This window comes from Poecilia latipinna, unplaced genomic scaffold (assembly GCF_001443285.1).
Source record: "Poecilia latipinna isolate Pla-1442-1.1 unplaced genomic scaffold, P_latipinna-1.0 Scaffold1935, whole genome shotgun sequence".
Classification (NCBI taxonomy): Eukaryota; Metazoa; Chordata; class Actinopteri; order Cyprinodontiformes; family Poeciliidae; genus Poecilia; species Poecilia latipinna.
Window position 1 is genome coordinate 46,627 of NW_015114551.1, and position 20,747 is coordinate 67,373.

General features: G+C 37.9%; 1 protein-coding gene across 3 annotated transcripts in view; it reads left to right on the top strand.

Moving 5' to 3' along the window:
* LOC106935253 (disks large homolog 4) overlaps positions 1 to 20,747 on the top strand; it is an 88,229-nt gene that overhangs the window by 32,717 nt on the left and 34,765 nt on the right. For 2 of the 3 annotated variants that reach the window (XM_015015619.1, XM_015015621.1), the window contains exons 2-3: positions 10,593 to 10,754; positions 18,752 to 18,808. In XM_015015619.1, the coding sequence (XP_014871105.1) occupies positions 10,593 to 10,754; positions 18,752 to 18,808 (219 nt within the window). The remainder of the gene's footprint in view (positions 1 to 10,592; positions 10,755 to 18,751; positions 18,809 to 20,747) is intronic. The other variant, XM_015015620.1, reaches the window with a different exon arrangement.

Sequence of the window (20,747 nt, forward strand, 5' to 3'; positions counted from 1 at the left end):
AGCAATAATAATAATAATAATCTTTACTTCTAATAAATAAACGAGGCATCGTTCATTTTCAGAGCTCTACTCGCAGCAGGGCTAAAAATAAAGCCTTTAGGTTCACATTTCTTCTTTGCAGCCCAGCAGAGCAAATTGCATGATAGGATTTTGACCTTGGGAGATGCACTTTAATGCCCAGGGCCACTTAGATATCATTCATCATCAGGGAAACCATACACTGACACAGAGGCATAATCCCATCTGCAAACCAGGGAACATGAACTGTGCCCCCGCTGTTCTCTTCCATCCCTGTTGTGTTCCTAATCAGAACTGAGCAGTGGTTGCCTGCTGCTTATCAGAGAAAACAGCCTTTCTTGTTAAGTTGTTTGCGTTTTTTTTTTTCTTTTTTTTTTTTTTTTAGATGTTTTGAGTTTGTTGCAAAGATTTTATGTTTTTTCATGCTATCGCAGATTTTGCCTCTCTTCCAGGTGAAAGTAATTGCAAAGCGGGTACAGTTGAGACTTTCCCTCTATATGACTGTTTGTCTGTTAGCACTACAAAGTTTTAAAATATATATATATATATATATATATATATATATATATATATATATATATATATATATATATTTGTGGGACATATATATATGTCCCACAAATATCTTCAAATAAATCTTGAATATTTTATTCAAGATTTAAAAACAAAACATGTAACCTTTAATTTGCAATTGTGTGATTAAAAAATATCCGCAGATTTTTGTTAGAGAACTGTAGCAAGGATTGGCATCTTTGGGTTTCCATAGAAAACATTAGACAGATTGTGATGGCAGGACAGAAAATGTTTCTCATCGTAATACTCCCATGCACAATTATGTGTTGTTTCCTAAACTCTGCTTGGATTTTAAGTGAAACTGTGAGAACCTAAAACTGGTGGACTTGGTGTAAAACAAAGATTGGATATATGGAAAAGCACCTTGTGACTATTGCTAAGTATGGTGGATTATATGTTGTTTGAGTGCGTCACATCAAAACGTTTTGAAATACCTGGATGTTTAAAAATGATGCCTTTCAGTCAGCCCACAAATCTCAGCGCTCCAGAACTCCCAGTAGATCTTATAAAGAACCTATGGGGCAAAAAGTGGGTTGTACGATGTTTCTGCCAATAGTAACATGTACACTGACAGTTACTTTTGTTGGAAACACATATGTTGTAGCATGCACATTTTATTCCTCAGAGATCACAAACTTCATTGTGGCATTGTGCTGCTTCATGAAAACTGAATTTGTTTTCAACCTTTTTTCCCAACTTTACCACAGGAGCTATTCATTTTAGTCTTTTTTCATTGTTCCCTCATCCTTGTTTGCTGCCTGCTTTTGATTTATGCTTAATATGAGCTAGCTACATAGCATACATCATTGATATGGTTTATTGTTGAGTTGAATTTCCATATTTGAAAGATGCTGCTGGTTTGTGGATGTTTGCTGAGAAGGTGGTCCTGCTGTTCTCAGTGCATTACAAGTACAGATATTCCCTTGTGTTCTTGAACACACCTTACGCCTGCTTCCATGTCTACCTCTTCCGTCTTCGTTAAGGAGAAGACTCGGTATGATTATTTTTTACCCCGGGTTGGCTGCAATCATCCATCCAGCGATACCACAACTCCACAATTGTAAACTGTCTTCAGCATCTTTTATTAGTGATTAACTGTAATAATCGTGCTTAATGTTTGTGTTACAAACGAGTAGAGTCTGTGTTTATTAGTTAGAGAATGCAGGGAAACCACGAGATTTCCAAAACTGCTTACTGAAAATTACTTAATTGTAAAGGAAATAGAACTAAATTAACTAAACGAACTTTCTGCTGGTGATCAAACGTATTATGTCACTTTTTTGATTCTGATCTCAATTATCTCTGCTCAATATGTCCAGTTTAAAGGAGTAATATAAGGATAAAATGGTTCTGCTTTTTGGATTATTCAAGTGGACAATTGGCAGCTAATTTCTCTGTTCATTTTCTCTCTGCATCACAGATGTATTTAAGAAATACATTTCTATAAGTATATTGTGCTTTGATTTGGTCTCTAATAGTGTTTCAAACATTTAATTCCTACAGAAGTAATAAAAATTAATGACTGTCTATCAATATGCAAATTAACAAAGAATTATTTACAATATAGTGTTAATACTTCCCAAAATGATTAAGCCTATAAGTCTGAATTTGTTCTCCATCCTAAAGGAAGGGTTTGCATTCGCTTGGAAGTGAATAACATTACTCGGGGTTTCATCTGCATCCACCATGTTAGCTTTCATATTCAAAAACTGACTTTTATCTTCACAATATTAAGTGCTTTTGAGCGCGGTTACTATAACTAATGTACGTGTGAGAACGTGTGAAAAATACTTCTAAATATTGTTCATTTTCTTCTAGAATCATGCATTTAACAATAAATGGTTAATAAATGTATGATCATGTCTAATGACGAGTTGACATGCCACTAATGTCCCTGTTTGTAGGCGGCTAGCGGACGTTTTGCGATGACACTGAGACGTTTATCTCCGAGCCGTTGTTTCCATTTTGTTGCTGTTAATAATGAAAAGGGTTCATGACTGCCACCTGCATTCTTCTTTCAAGGCCAATATTTGTGTGCAGGTTCAGTAACCCTAACAGCATTTGTTTACTCTGTCGCAGTCTCCTGGGAAGTTGATATAGGTGGGAATTAATTTGGATCTTGGAGATGTACAGCATATTGCTGCAATGTACAACAATGTGTTGGAACGCTCCTCTATGGGCTGCAGCTATCAATATTTTATGTTTTATGCTCTTGTTTTTATTATTCACAAGAGGACTGTATTTGCAAAACTTCTTCCATAGGAGAACTTTCCCAAGGTGATGGTCCAAGGAATATATTTGCATAACCTCTTGTTCTTAAACAAAACCTGGCACAAATTCTGATTTTACGCTTTAATTAAGGAAGGTTTTTGCTTTTTTTTTTTTTTTTGCTAGCATTCATCAGTGCTTTAATATGCTTTTTATGCTTAACGCTCATCAGCGGCCTCGCAGCATTTAATCAAAAACAGCTGGCCTCACTGGAGTTTGTCTTCAGGCGATGATTCAGCGGCATGCTCACAGTGCAGGGCCCTGGGAGACGGAGCAATAGACACAGGATCGAGTTTTGATGGGAACAGAGTGTTCATGTGATGAATGATTTACAACTCAGGGACCAGGGCGCCTTCATCTCGGTTTCTGGATCGATAATTATCTCATTGGGGGAATTGATTCAGTGATATCTTTACTGGGAAACAGAAATGAAAATGATCTGCTGCCACTCACTTCCGGGCAGCCAATCAGACGATGCACAAAACGAAAAAGGAAGGACTTTGCTTCGCTGTGTTGTCTGTATGCAAAATGTTTGTTTTTTTTCACTATGTTTTTGACCCATTTCATTTGTTGATTTTATTGATTTAACTCATGTTTCTGATACAGAAACATTGAAGCTCGCATTTGCCTTGGAACCTTGTTCTGTTTTGTGTGTGTGACTTTACAGGAAAATGATGTCCCTGAAGCAAGCAAATGTTCAAGTAGTACAAGAACACTGACAATGTAATGTTGCATTCAGTTTGCCCTTGCAAGCCAGAAAAACATTCCATGAGATTTAATGAAGATCAAACTTAACACAGCTGCCGCAAATTTAAAACATGAAAGTTTGAACTAAGATGACAATTATTTGCGCTTCTAACAGTTTGGCGCTGATAAATCCAGAGGCGCACATACAATATCACACAATCTTAAACTGTAAATATGGATAGAAGAGAATGAGTGAGAGAGAGAGAGAAAATGAGAGATATTATCTGAAATCAAGTCTGAGTTTTATATAATTTTATAAAGTTACTCCCTCATCTACCCCTCAGCAATCTAAAACATAACTGGAGTGTTGCTTTGATTCTTTCATATTTTTGTTAAAACTGTCTTGAGAGTATAAGGGAAAGATAATCTGTGGAAAAAAACAAAACAAAATCAAGCTCCTTCATCTCTTCCATGTGGTCCTATTTCTGCCGTCTGCAGAAATACACAGCATAATCAGAAACAACCAATCAGTGCCAAGAGAAGGGTCTTAGCACTGTCAATCATTCTCATGTACATGCTGCTCACTCCGTCCACTTTGATTTGTGCTATGCTACTGATTATCTGCCTTATACTATGCTATCACAACATAGTCACAAAAGTATTTTTATTTTATTTAAATAAGATCCCAGAGAGAGAGCTGACATGACCAGAGTTTCCTCTGGCTGCGTGGCGCAAAGCGTAACACCGTTATGCAAATAAACTGAACTAAACTGAATTGAAATGCAGCCATTCCCTTCCTCCACCTCTGCATATTTTATGTTATGCATAATGTATCAATAGATGAAATAATTATTGATATTATGTTTTAAATTAAACCAATTAGATCTTCCACATTAGAGTCTAATGAGAATGACATCTTGCCCTGCGATGAGATGGCGTCCTGTCCAGGGTGTACCCTGCCTCTCGCCCAATCACTGCTTGAGATAGGCAACCCCCCCCCCCCCCCCTCCACCGTCTCCGTCCTGCAAGGACAAACATGTTTAGATAACTTATGGATGGATGGAAAATTATCCATGCAAAGCTGGTCCACTTGCAGTAAGCAATAAACATGGCAGCACAAAATTTAGTGTTTTTTTAAAAGTTAGTGTTCCACAAAATGAACCAGTCCATACCCGTTTTAGCAACCGTTGATTTAAAGCAGTGTGTCGTACTCTACTTATTGTCTGCGGTCATGTTTTTCCAACAAAATATCTTTACCAGCAGGAGATCCCTTGAAGTTATTTTGAGTGGATCAGGGGTCATAATCTGTCATATTTTATAAATATGACACAAGCAGTCATCAGAACAAAGATGAATGAGAAGAGAGTGTCGCACACTTCAGACAAAAACACATGAGATTTGACAACTTTAAAAAACATGGCCGCAATTTATGAAAATACTTAGCTATTATTGAGATAAAGCTCATATTTTAAATCCATAGTTTAGGAATCATTGTACAGGCTGCTGTCTAAAGGTGTCAAAAGTTGATTATAAGTACATTTTACATTTACATCAATTAAAAAACAGGAATCATACAAACTAACTTTTTTAAATTTATTTTGTAATAATTGTCCAACAAAAATGCTTAAAATCACAAAAATAGCTACATTGAACGACAAAACCCCCATCTTCATGCTTTGTTGACTTTAACTTGTATATTTTGTCAGTTTATTTTGAGAGTTGTGACATAATGTGCAACACATTTAGAGACCAAAGTTAAATTGTTTGCATCGGCCTGTATTACACTGCTGTAACATGGAATACCTGTCTTAAAAACTACCTGTAAAAGCTTTACAGTAACCAGTGGTGGGCTGGAAGTTAATGCAGAATAAACTGAATTAATTGTGTTGTCAGAAAAAGATCATTATGTTTCAGCGATACACCTCACTAAGCAGTTGGTACACAGACATGCATCAGCAAGCTGTAAAATGTAATCAATTTTGAGCTTCATTGAAGTCCAAACAGAGTCACAGTTACTTGCCCATCGGGTTTCAAATATTCTTAAACAGCAAAATACACAAATAAGCCTTTAATACAGCATTTTCCACAACAAGAGCAAATGGACAAGTGCCAGTGAAAGGAAAACATCAATATTAATCATAAGATCAGCAACAAAAGGAGCCGTTATTCAATCTTTTTCTGTTGTATTTCAACTGGCCTGAATCAACTTAAAGGAAAATTTTGATTTCCCTCTTTGTTACCTAGGAATCCAATACCAAGCTGCTGTTTACCCACTTAGTCCAACCCATTACCCCTCTGTGCTTAAAAGGCTCATTTTAAGAGCAAACCTTATGATCATTTGCTCCTTTTACTGCATGTTAATTTCCCTGAACCTCATCAGCTGAGGTAAAACGATGTCCACCGGCTTGAATATGTTTGCGGACAACTGGTGGGAATTAACACTAACAATCCCTCACTGTGAGTGCTACAAACGTCAGAATGCATGCACTCAGCATAAAAATGGTGTGCACATGCTTCAGCAGACAGAGGGGGGGATGGGATGGATTTACAGTTACGGAGCTTTGCCTGAGGTCTAACCTGAACTGTGAGTCCTTTCATTCACTCAGGTTGATGTGAAGAGAACCATTCTTTGGTTAATGAAGCCAAGCTTGCAGTTAAGATCTGATAGATAGAAAGATAGTCACACTATAGACCCCACTTACTTTAACAAATGTCCAATTCACACTTTTTAAATATTGTGGTATAAGCTATAAATGCTTTGAAATGGCAGTCGAGGATTATTATTTGTGTGGATTTCTTATTCACAAAAAGCATGATCAGAAAATCATTGCAGTAAGAAGAACATAAATTACCATGTAATAAAATATATTGTATTGTGTAAAACTGTTTTGTGTTTATTGAAACTGTCACTGTGTCCAGACTGTATGACATGAGAGAGATAATCTGTGAAAAATCAGTGTCTCCTCCATGTGATCCTACTGCCACCTGCAGAAATGCTAAACTCGGAACAACCAGTCAGAGCCAGGAGGAGGGCATTAGCACTGTCAATCATACTAGTGTATTTGCTGCTGCTGCACCCCTTGGTCCCTGGTTCACTACAGCTCCTTCTCCACGGAGGAGCCGACTGAATTTGCGGGCTATTTAGCATTTCCACCAACGATAGCGGATAAACAGTTTTCTTGTAACATTAAGTTGGTTCTCCGGCTGCAGCAAAACGGCAATCTTGAGGTTGTAGTCGCTGCTTGCGTCAAGCAATGCGTACATGAGCGTGATTGACAGTGCTAAGACCTTTTTCTTGGCTCTGGTTGGTTATTTCTGAGCGAGCAGCATATTTCTGGAGATGGCAGCAGGACCACAGAAAGGAGGCAGGGCAGCAAGACTTTTTCACAGATTATCTGTCTCATATTCTGCTGTAAGAACATAGTGACGGTTTTAACAAATATGAAAAAAAATATATATTTAATAGAAGTTACCACTTACAATTTAACCCTACGAAGACACAACTGAGATTTTTCCACGTTACTTGATGTGGCTGCATTATTCTTTACTCTTTATTCAATTTAAATCACCTTTACCTGGAAACCATTTTTGCTATCAGTGAAAGCAACTTTGCTAATTTCTTCATTATAGTATGAAGAATGCTGGGAAAAACTACTTAAATAGGACCTTCCGTTTTGCACTGCAATGAGATTAATGACTCCACCCAATAGACGAGTTATATTTGTGTGAAGATGGTGAATCTAGAGCGTCTCCGTGGGGGAAATAAAGAAGCTCTCCTTTGCTATAGTTCCCCGTTTTTTATTTAGGTTGTCTGGATTCACACACTAGCATCCTGATGCGTGCAGCTCTAGGCACTCTGCCCCATGGTGAATGTTAAGTCTGTTGTTGCAGCGCGCACCGTAAAGGACGTGAACACTTGTCAAAGTGCTGTGCTGAGATGCCCTGGAGTAAACGCCTGAAGGTAACATTTGGCAGGATATCTGCATCTTCTGATTGCTACATATACATGAAATAAACAGTTTCACTGGTAGGTGTCGGCTGGCAGCAGCAATCGCGATACTGTAAATGAGATGAAAGCTGTGTTTGAGGTTTAGCACTTGCAAAGACACTTGTGAGCGAAAATAAACTGAGAAGGTTTGTATTTTTGATGGACTGTGGTGGGGGTGGGGAAGAAATTCAGATAACCATGACAGACAAACGCCTCTTTGGAAGCGGCTGTCGTTCTCTGTATGTTTTAAGTTTAAAGATCGAAAGCCATAAGCTTAATTTGTGGCTGGTTTATATACCTTCGAGTGGGGCGGTGTGAAGCTTTCTTAACTGGCATCCAGCAGGTGTTCTGGCCTACATATTTTATGTGTAGGGAGATTAGTTTCTGCTGCTCAGATGATAGACCTATTTCTAAAGCCTAGGCCACTGATAAAACAGGTGAGCGCAGGAAGCGAACACTGAATGATCTTATATTCCAACATACTTTAGGTCTTGGAGAATTTTAAACACATTAGCTAACATATATCCTCCACAAAGTATGCTTGAAATAAGCCCATATAAAACTTCTCAAATGAGAAATGTGTTTATTTTTGAAAGCAAATGTAAACAGATTACTCTCTACTGCTTATAGATTCTTAGGAAATGCCATCTTTATCGTCCCACTTTTTAAAATTTATAATAAACTTCAGTTTATATTGTTGGAATCTTATGTGATGGATCAACGCAAAATGAGGTGCAAATTATTAAATTAAATGTTTTTAGGGAACCTGCAAAAAATCTGTGTGGTGGAAGCAAAACACTGCACTTTTTTACCCTGATCCCCACTGTGAAACATAGTGTTGGCAGCGTCATGCTGTGGGGATTTATTTCTTCAGCAAGGCAGGGAAGCATGTCATAGTTTATAGGGAAATAGAATTTAATAACGATGAAAAATTTTCAGAGCATATTTTAATTTATTTGGCCTGTCTTAGTTTTATTCTTATGAGCTAAATCTTACTGAACTTTCAGCAACTAAGTTTATTGCATATCTAGTTTAGGGTTTTAAACTCTTGAAATCAGGACTATTTCTGATTATCTTCCCTCTTTTCCTCCTTCCTCACTGATCAGTGTGAGGGGGGAAAAAAAACACTAGGGCCACAAAAACATCAAAAAGCCACATTAGTTGATTTCATGTTGAAGTTTCGATTTAGTTTAGGTAAATAGACAGATATTTACCTCGTCAGGGACGATGCACAATGAAAACATTAGCCACTAATTTCTACTTGTACTCAACAGGATTGAACTAACATCCTTCGAGATTTAAATGGCTGCTTTTCTAACTTCCTTTAGACTCTGGCTGTACTGCAGTGGTAACATTAGTTGATACATGAACAAAAAGAAAACATTTTTCACCCCTACACGTATTTTTGTCTATCTCTACAACAGAGCTGAAGCTCAAGCGCTCAGGCCACCTGCAAAACGAAAAGAAAACCCTTCACTCAGATTTATTATTTATTCAATTAGTTGCCTTTTAGTCAACATTTAAAAAAAAAAAAAACTGCTACCACTTCACATATGTAAAGCTAATTTATTTCAGTGCCTCCTATCCAATTTCCATGTCTGTGAATCCTGTTTCTAACATGCCTCTCCAGAAGGGCACTTCTATCCTGCTCCATGAACTGAAAGTCACATCCCCCACCAGCAGGACAGAAGGCAGAGTGGCACCATGGATGTCGGTCATGCAGGAAAGGGAGATCAGTGGAGCTGTGGGCTGTTTTGACCATGAACATTAATAATGCTACCAAATTCTGCAAGGTTTTTTTTTTTATAATTTAAAATCATAATCAGTTAGTGTTAGAGCTGGGGGCAAGAAAATGGGAGTGAGGGATATTTGGCTATATAATACAGTGTTTGCATTAATATGGCAATAACTGACAGTGCAGAAAAAGCTTGTTCTATAAGCATTCAACAATTACTCCTTTTTATTTGTCCTACTCCATCTTGATTCCCCCCCGCCACCTCACTTTGTGGCAGTGCTGATGGTCTCACTTTTTCATTTTACCCATACCTCAGTTGCTTTCTCCTCTATCTTTATCTGTTTCTCTCCCTCACTTTCTTGCTGTCTCAGTGTAATGTGATCGAGGACCGATGCTGCCAGCCCCAACTGTGGCACTGCAATCTCTGCTCTGCTCCGGTTGCTAGGCAGCCCGTCTTAGACAGGGCTCAGTGATGCACCTCCTTCTCCCTGTCTGCTTTGCCCTCCTCCCCATCCCCCCCAAAAAATAAAATAAAATAAAATAAAAAGAGCGAGGTGGGAAATTGTCAGGAATAGCCAACAAACCAAAATGTATTTCTGAGGATTTATCTTTTTTTAGAGAGCGCCGCTTCACATCTGCAGTGCAGCACAGTAGAGCATTGTGATCCTGGGGGCTTTGGAGGTTGCGCGTGCGGATTTGTTGAATACGGGCTTCGAGGCACCGAACAGTGTGACAGATCTCCACTGTGACTGCGCTGCCCACCTTCTCGTGTGTTTGTGATGGAAATCGCAGTGTGCAGATTCTGTGTCATCGCGCCTAGGATGAAGCCTACCATGTGTGGCTGAAACAGTGGGCTGCTGGCAGGTTGCCCAGGTGTGGGATATTGGTAGGGGAGTGAGGTTGCCACGAAGAAGCTGCATGAACTGCTACCTCATAAAGCACTCATGAATCAATGCTCTAGTAGCTCCAGGTGGCTGTGGGGGACGATAACTATTCAAAGTAAAATGCCAGAACGCTTTCGAGGCCTTTGTTCCTATTATGTCTCCACTTTTCACTTGTAGGCGTCACACATGTTATGCGATGCACAAGCTGTGCTTATAGACTGCCAACATTTGGTTAACAGAGGCAATCTGACAGGAATACTGCTCTGGTCGTCAGCCGAATTTACTTTTCTATTTCAGAGTTGTATTTCCTATAAATAAATCTCAATTTATGATAATTTTGATCACATTAACTGATTAAATCACTACCCCAGGACCTGAGATCTTCTTAGTTGGATAATCTTTTCTGTGCCTCCTTGTTTGTGTGTGTGTCGTCTTGCAGAAGTACAGGTACCAGGATGAGGAGACGCCCCCCTTGGAGCACAGCCCAGCACATCTGGCTCCAGGGAAAAGTGCAGAGATGCTTCACATGAGTGACAAGAACCTCGCTGCCATGGAGGCCATACACGGCTACACGCCACACACGCATATCTCTCCTGTCAAGGTATTAATTGCACACATTTACTTAGACATTGTGGATGAATAGGTTGCAATATGCAGTGCAATGGACTCCAATTTGCAAATGCAGTACGTTTCAAGAGCAATTCATTATTTCTTTGCTTGTGGATCCCAGTAATTTTTCAGCTATGCTTAATATTCAATGCAGCATTGACAAAGTGATTGACCTCCTCTTTCAAAAATCCGAAGCACATTGTGTGCAGCAACTTTGCTGTCAAAATTAAAACAGCTAAGATGATAAAGTCTTCACAAATGTTCATATTGTGAAAAATGATTAATGGACAGATCCATTTAGACGTCTACTGGACGTCAAATCGTCCTTGACATTTGCCAAAACAGTAAGTGCATTTCTCAAAACGATTCACGCAAACAGCAACGCACCATTGATCACCTAAAAACAAAACAAAATCCTCGAAAAATAAATATCTGTGTCAATGAACATGTCAGTGCCGTCAGAATGACAAGTCCTTGAGTCATTGTGTATGGATAACACAGTCAAATTGCTTTGTTTGTGTTGTGAATATAGCAGTGTACTCCGGAGGGATACTTTGAAATAAACTGTGGCTACAGCTGCTGGGCCACAAATTCTCACCCACACCGCAAAGATGATCTTCTTTGGCGACGCAGTGTGGAAAGAAACTTTTAGAGTCAGTGTCTTATCCAGCTGTGAAGTCATCACACGCCTCATCCACGGCATCCAGAAGGGTCATCTGAGTCCATGGCTGGCATATGCTGTACATCTCCATGTTGAGAAAATTCCTCAGTGGGATTAAGGATTTATATTTAGATTTAAAAACACCATAAAAGCCTGTTGTCAAGGCATGACTTGAAAAGGAACATTTTAGCCAAACTATGCAAATACCATTGGTAGGCCTGTCACAATAAACAATAAATCAATTAATCGCAATATCAGAAATCTCCAGTTGGATGATTTATCGTTTTCTTTCTCCCAAAGTTGGTCTTCAATCTGGTACTTTGGTCTCAACTAACCCTTTTGTTTTAGGAGGGCAATTCTGTTTATAGGTACTTCGTAATTCCTTTGATTTGTTGTTCCTGCTGTTTTGTTTATTTGGGATATTTAAAATGTCTTCCAGTCCCAGTGCAAAATGTTCATTATAATTTTTAAAGTTTACTGATCTTTGAGAGTGTAATACCATTGCATTACTTGAAAATGGTCTCAAAACAACAACATTATCATTCATCTCAATTAGTGGGACAATTTATCGTCCAACAAAATTTGTTATCTAACCTGATGTATGTTTTCTATTATCCTGAATTAATTCAAACCAGTGTTTTCAATTGTTTTTGCTAAAAATCCTCAAAGTTGTTGGGAATAAAATAAAAATAAATATAGTATTTAAAGTCCTAAAATCAACATTTAGAGACAGGGTGAGTTTTTTAAAATTTTTATCCAGAATTGCATGCGTATAACTGATTAGACCAAAAATGCACACATCCTGTTAAAAATGTTTAAGTTATAATGGTTGGTGTCCTTCTAAATTTCTTTATCATTGGAAAATCCTGATGTAAGCAGGATGACATTATGCTTTTGTTCATCTTACGTACCACCCAGACACAAAACAGTATCTGATTTAACTTAGCACCACATGCTGGCTGGTTTGGAGTCCTACATTGCCCACTTAAGGGCACTGATGGGAAAATAATCTTATTTGATAATTAAATATGGCCTGCCGTGCCGTCATGCATCAGCTTTGAGCTTGTATGAACATGAATATCAGGTGATCTGATATACACACTCAAAGTGCGTCTGGACACAAGATACCTTAATGACAGACAATAGGCAGATAATATGATCAAATGAACCAGGCGTGGTCAAACTAGAGAAATGAGCACAAGTGATTCCAGTCAGCATTTTTTTTAATCATAGTTGTCATCATTATTTGTGTGGATAAAATGTGCTAAATTACATGGAAGCTAAACCCCTCCCCCCCTACAAATATAGACTTCATGATGCACTTAGGTGTGTGTCTGTACTGAGACGGACATCGTAAGAGCTACCATTAGCAAAGCAAGCTGACATCAGTGGGAACATGAGCAGCTTGCTTTGAAGTGCACTAACTCAATTCTTCTGTAACTACAAATGTACCAGTGTAAGCTGCGGCGGCCACTTAAACATGACGCATCTCATGTGTCCACATATGTTATCCAACAACCTTCTTACCAACTGAGAGTGAGAAGATCCTGTTTTTGTTTTTCTGTGATGGGGGACCATTTTCCACAGGCGGAGAGAAGTGAAGTCCCTCGATGAGCCAAAATGAAATGCTGCTGTTTAATAAGCAGCAAAGAAAGGCTGGTTTATTGTGATTTCTTGCTGTCATATAAATTATACACTTGTCTCTTCGGTGTGAGGAGAGATAACCATGGAGATTTCTCGTTAAGGAGGTTGAGAAGCTTACTGGGTGTTATAACACTGGAAAACTGAGGTCTGGAATGGAGTTGCATAAAAACAGTAAAACAGTAATCAGACAAGCTACTGGGAATACAGAACCATTAATAGATATTATTTGCATGGTTCACATGAATTGCTCTTTTTGTGGTGCAACCCACACACACCGAAACACACACACACTCCCCTGAACAGGGCCATTTTGATCTCATAAAGCTAACTTTAGTTACAGCTTATATATAAAAATACACACGATAGATAGATGGAGCCAGGAGGAAGGTGTTGACGCTGTCACTCAACCTCGCGTACTCGCTGCTGTCTGACCGTTACAGAAGAACCGTTTGTCCGCCATCATTGGCAGCTAAGCTAACTGGCCTTAGCATTCACAACAAGATCCACTGACGAGAAAAAGGCGTAGCGGTATCGGAGGGTGCAGAGAGGAAGGGGATGAGCATCGCCACACGAAATTGTGATTGACAAGCTCTAAGACCCGCCTCCAGGTTCTGATTGGTTGTTTTTAGTTGGCACTGGGAGCACTGGGAAATATCAGAGAAGTCTGTCTCTTACCACAGTCAGATTCTGCAAATGTAAAAAAAAAAAGTTTTTGTAAAAGTTACATACTGCAGCTTTAATAAATGTTATATTTCTTTTGTCCTAATTTAGTTCAGATTCTTTTTCCTCTTATCTTTGTGTTAAAGACTCAGACAGAAAGACATCTAGGTAAAAAATAGTGTTTTGAACCGTTCTTGGTATTTTGTCCATTTTCTCGTGGATGAAAACATTTCTGAAAATGGCCCCATGTTGTTTTCAGAAACATGTTGTTTTCAAAAACAACATGCTGTTTTAGAAAAACATGTTCCTGTGTGGATTGGACCAAAATGTGACAGATGATCCAAATGTTAATGTAGGACAGAACAAACAACTCGTACATCAAAGAGGATGGTCTGATTTATCGACAACTGATAAATACTTTAATTAAAGGGATCGGAGAGAGGCTTCATTCCTCTAAGTTGCTCTTCTAACATCTGTCATTATGTTAATCAACTCTGTTTAAGTGAGAATAAAAATTATGATTAGTGCCTTCCAGTGTCTTCAGATCATTACTTGTTCAATCAGCTTACAGATGCTTGTGGAGTTTTTCTATCACTAGTACCACTTTGATTAAAAGTTCAAATTTAATGAGCTCAACCACAATCTGCAGTTATTCACTTATGACCAATACTATGATGAATCAACATCCATTTAAAACATATTTATGTGTTTTTTATACGTTGTCTTTTTTCTTAAACACGTCTCATCATTACCATAAACATGGTTAGCCAAGTTTGCATACCCATTGTCCCCCAGTATTAGTTGTTATGGTACGAATATATTACGATAATGTCATAATATTTTGCTGTGGAAGTTAAACCAAGTGCATATGAGCTGTATCAAAAACATTTACTTCTGACAACCAGCTGGATGCACCAAGAAATTTTGTTTTTTTTGTTGCAGTTGTTTTCGCTGTGTCTTTTTCCACCGATTCACAGAGTCAGAATATGAATAATTATGCTGTATTTAATAACATAAATAACATCCCTCTGCGCCCCTGTCCATTTGAAATGACGTGCCAATTGAAAGTTGTACATGCACTCTGTTATTCTCTCACATGTGTTGTTTCAACAACTGGTCACATTAAAATATGTAAAGGCATCAAAATGTAAAGCAAACATTCAAAGTTTTTATATAACTAATCGTGCAGCTGTTCTAGTTGTCTAATTCTAATTAGTAGAGCTAGGAAATTATGATTTACTTTGTACATAACATTTTATGGGGCGTCTATAATGCAGATTTTAGTTTGGTTACATGAGTAAATGTGTCACCAAAAGAACCGTTTCTTTTGAGTTCAATCATTTTAAAATGACAACTTTTTCTGACTCTAAAGTAAACTATATACTCTCTTTTTTGTCATGTTATTTTATATTATATGCAATCTTGTTGCCTACATTAGATTACACTTCAGAGCTACCTTTTAGGATGTGTTGCCTACTCATTCTGAAGTGATCTGTATTGCAGTCTGTACCAAAATGTGTCCACCAGCTGCAAAGACATTAGTCAAGTCCCGTCACACAACTAAAGGCGTTTAATATATGCAGAGGACGCGAGATCTCTTAAATTATGTTAATTCCACATCATTACATAACCAGTGACCCTGGAACATTTAATTTTGTGCATCAGTCCACCAGCAGTGTTTGCACATACTGCAAATTTCAGCAGATTATTGGGATCTTGGCTTTAAACCGTTGAGGCCGCTTTACCTTGAAGTAATGGACAGACAGGCTGTTTCAATTTCCAACTCCATTTTCCTTTTGTACTGTTTAAAATGAAAAGCCTTTTTGAAAAGTGTTTTTGACAGTTGAACAAATCAATATTGTTCTCTTTTAGCTACCTTGATTATGTATATATGCATATACATGCAGCTTAGGAGCTCTGGAAGTTATGAGGTGACAATGCAGCCTTAAAAAAAATCCACTGGGAGCGAACCATGTCAGCTTGTTCGCAATGTTTGTCTAAACCTGAGTAACTCCATTTCTATTTGTAGGTTACTGCTATTATTTATTATCAAGCTTTGTGCTACTCTTCTCTTCTGGGAGAACTGAATTCACTGCAAAAGAAAAAAAAAATGTTTTGAACTTATTTAGATCAAAATTAACCATGTGAATCATGTTATGGAAGTGTGAGAATCCTCTGGAAGGCAGAAAAGGAAAAATACACTGAAAATACATAATTAACAGCAAAGCTCAAAATCCTTTGGATGTTCTTTGAAAAGCAGGCTTAACTGCTGAGTTTGAGGTGTGATATTTAAGATTAAGTTTGCTTCTGAAATTAGCTACACCTAACTTGTGTTTTTTTTATGAAATTATGTCCATCTCTGTATTTGCTATAATCTGCTGCTGTTACTCAAGGGCATGAAAGATACAATAATGATGGCTGAGTTCCAATTACTAGTCAGTCAAAACAAGATGTCTGTTTTTTGGGGGTTTTTTTATGAAACTTGCAATTAAAACACATTTTAAAAATCACTTCAGTATCAATATAGGTCTTTAAAAAGTAGTCAGTGGTGATGCTGTGCACAATATAATGAACCAGATGTGGTTTAGGCAAAATTTTAAAATTAATTCAAAACACTAACAGAACACAAAATCACCAATGGCATGCTCACTAGCACCCCTGCTGCTTGTTGTTTGTACAAAGTCATTCTGATAATGAAATAGCCTCTGTTACCGTTTTACCACTTGGAGCAACAAACTATGTGCCTTTTCTTTTTACCATAATCTCTAAATCATCCAGATTCCAGGGTGATGTTTTATGCTCTCTTCTCTTCACATAAGCCCACACATAAAGGGGTTCAGGTCGATTTTGTATGCGGTAGACCATTTCTTGTTGATTTGGTCATATGATTTAGGTGATCCTAATGACGCAGTGAAGATATTTTTTTTTCAGTTTCCAGTCAGAGATCCCCAGTTTTCAATTAAGATATTCTGGTGTTTTAAAAGCATTAATGATCTAGTGCCTCTGACATGACACTCAGGACTTTTGAATGAGAAAAAGACCCACAGCATCACAGACCCTTACTGTAAGGCAGATTGGCCTCTGAATGAACAATTTCACCACTAGAATCACTTTTTCTAAAATGTTTAGTGACAGATTAGGATTTTACTTAGTTGTGATTCCAGTTTTAGTTTCTTTTTATGTCAATATAACTTATAAAGGAATGTTGCACAGGAAATGATGGTGTTGTGATTGATGATGGCAATGATGATGACGATGCTTGGTATTCATGTGGTTCATGTGGTTGCTCTTCACATAAGGATTTCCTCCTCACAGTGCCACGACGAACATAAAGGTAGTTTAGTCTTTGCATGTGTTGCTCACCCCTTTGTTTCTGCATTTTTTTATTTTTTTTTACCAAAAGGCAAGTCTAGTTTAAAAGGGATTTTTTTCCACCACATTTCTAATGAGTGTTTGCCTTTTGCTCCCCCTTTTCATCCTGCTCACCTTCTTCCTCCTTCCCTTGCTCATCACCCGACGCTGGCAGCAGAAAATTAACTAAAGCTCAAATATATTAACAAGTTCTGGTGTTTGAAATCCTGCAGCTTAAAGGAAACTTACAGGGAAGGAATAATAAATAAGCAATATCTCACAGCCTAATTGCGCTGCTCTTCATTTACAACAGAGCGAGAAAAGCCTATAACATTTCCCATGAGCCCATTAAATAAAGGACAGGTTGATTTTGAGAAAAAGTGAGCAAAATTAAAGAAAAGAAAAGTGGGACGGTTTCCTCTTGATCAACACAGCTTGTCTAAATACTAAGACCTCAGTGTGCACTGCTGATGGCTAAAACCTTTCCAGCGCAAAGCAGCCGCAGCACTGCTGCTAATTGTAAAAATCGAGTTTTCAGAGTGGCTGTTTCAGCTGTGCAGAGCTTCACAAACATATAAACAGATGTGCAGTTTGAATTGATTCTGCTTTTTATTTATATTTTAACTATCTTATTTATGAACAAACGCTGACCCCATGCTGTGTTCCGCAATTCTGACTCTATTCTAGCTAAGGATTCAAATTTGTAACTTATTTATAAAGAATCAAAGCTTTGATACATCAAACATAATATAGAAAGGGTAGGAGAGTGAGGTAATATTTTTCTAACTGCTCTAAATGAAGTTACATTTGCAAGAAGATTGTTGCAAGTTTCATAGAGTGTTTTTTTTTTTTCCAATCATACAGTCAACAGTATGATTGTATCTTTATGCTTTGCGACTGTTTTCATGACTATTTTTCACCTTTTGTCACACTGCAGCCACAAGTTTCCCTTTACAAGATAAATAGAAGACGATGTATGGCTTTCGAAAATGTCACTGTCAAAACCACCACACTCAATGTGAGGCATGGTGTTGGCAGCTTACTACTGTGGAGGTAATTTCCACAGCAGGAACAGAGATGATAAATATGTGGGGATTATGGAAATAAAGGCAATAATGCTAAACAAGCACCCAGACTTATAGATGTCTAGAGTTAGAGTGGCCAAGTCAAAGTCCAGACTTAAATTTAACTAATCTTAAAATTGAAATTTACACATACTTTCCATCCAATCTGACTTAGCCTGGGTTATTTTTTTTTTATAGTGGAAGATAGAAATATTTTTGTCTCTAGTTGCACAAAACCTGTAAAGACACACAGCAAAAGAGCCGTAGGTGTCACTGCAGCCAAAATGTACTACACCTGTACTGTATTTGTGAAAAAACAAAACAGAAAGCCATGTTTTATTTTAATTCTACTTCACAATAATGTTCCACTCTATGTAAAACCTAGATTACATTCAAGTTTGTGTTTGTGACGTGGCAAAATGTGAAACAGTTCGTCTCACTAGACGATGCGTGCTTCACACTTAATCTAGGTTTCTCAGTAATCTTCAGAATTATTTGGCATATTTCACAAATGATAAGGTAAAGCGAAACTAAGTCGTGCCCGCTGTTCTTCCCTTTACCCATCCGCACGTCCTGCACAATTACCCTGTCCCTTCTGTTGTTTTACAGCCTGTGTTGATGTCCACGGGACACACTCCAATGTACACCTCCGCAGTTTCCACACTGGTAAGACCACGGCGATCCGTGATACTCTGTCAACGGTAACATCAGCAGTGTCATCATCTGTCATCATCCAAAAGCGTGATTTTGTTATTTTTTTTCTCTGTTTTTTTCTTTTTATTATTTTCAACCCTCACTTCCTGTTTTACGTTTTGTGTGGCTGGCTGTCGGCTGCCCGTTCATCCGTATTTAATGCTCGCTGTTATATTTATGAGGTCATGAATTTTCCGTGTCATTTCAGTGTATTCATTCTTTATCAGTGTCATTTGAATCTTCTCTGTCGAGCAGATTCGTTCTGCTGGTGGTCACTGTCTACTTTTGGACATGAAATATGCTGCTTCTTTGCACTGCAGTATTTCAGCGCATGAGGACATTTCTACAGAATCAGCAATGGCTCGAGAAAAACCCACAAACACACTCGGCGATGCCTCGAGTCTTGAAGGTGTAAAATGGGAGGGGGGCTTAAGAACGTGTAATCTGTTGCAGGACACACTGGATCCTGCAGGTGGCGGTGTTAGACTGCACCCACTGACTTTCATAACCTTGAGAAGACATTTATGTTGCACCGGTGGAGCAGTTTTATGATCAGACAGGTTGCACTTGACTCGTGTGCTGTAACTTTTTATTGCAGGGCAAAGCGTGTGCATTATGGAATAGTGGTACACTGAGACGCTGCCTCTTATGCCTTTCTAGATATACGCATATCTTACCATAATTTCCGTACCATTAAATTAAAGTCTGGAATTTTGCACGCGCAATAAAAGGTTGATTTATTTTGAGACTTTTCCTATTTTCTCCAGGGTCGTGGTATGCATTAGAACTGGACACAAACTTGGTGTAAAACAGCACAAATTTTAAAGTTATTTTAATCAATCCTTATAAGTAGAAATCATATTAGGAAAAGCAAAATTTCTAACATTTTGTCAAAACAGTTCAATCTTTTTATTTGATTAAATAGTAATAACTGATTTGCTTTGTGTTTGCCTAAACTTCACTTCTAGATTGGGGAATATTTCTCAATTTTTTTGTATTCAGAAAATATTCTTTTTGCCTTTCTGCATATATACACAATATGAGTACAGTAGTTTAAATGCTGGACATTTTGTGTGTTCAGACTGCAGGTTTTAATGTGTCTATGTTTGAATCAGTCTTACAGTTGTTTGCCTTAATCACATTCAGTATTAAAGTGCTAGTTCCAGTTAAATATCAATTAAAATACTTTGCATGGAGTTTTTTTTTTTCATTTGTTACAATTTAAACTGAGTAAATATATTGTATCTTCCAAGGTGCATATCTAATACTCTCCAAAATTCCCTTTGTTTTTTTTATTGTTTTCATCTTGTTTTTGTATACCCACCCTGACTGAATAGAAATCTTCTAATACTGAATGTTTGTAATTAAACTGTTAAACAGTCAGGGGCAACATGTACAGCATAAACTCGTCAATCAGAAAAGCACACACGCGTCTCCGTAGTGGTATGCAGAAATCTTTCATTCTGCAGACGAGTGCATTACATTTTCCTCGCTGCTTCGGTAAAATGCGTTCTGCCCTCAAGATGCATTGCAGTAATGCCTTTGAGTGTGTCTGAGTCTTTGCTGGTGGCATCGCGCCCATGTGGTTGTCATTGATGTGTAGGTGGTGTCGTCAGTCTGTCTCTTTATTGCTTTAATGGTGTAGGGTTTGCCAGTTTCAGTCCAGGACCCCATTGATTTATGGGTAAGATCGTCTCTGGAAACACCGCAATGGTTTGGCAAGACAAGGGGGAGGTCTTTGGGTTGTGTGCATGATTTAGCAAAGAAGTGCTTTGGATTGAAGTGACATCGGTTATTTGAAAAATTGTATGTAAAGCAATTAGACACAATTCTCACATTGCAAAAAAAAAAAAAAAAAAAAAAAAAGGTTTTTTTTAAATTCCAAAAAACTGGGTATAAAACCCCTTTTTTT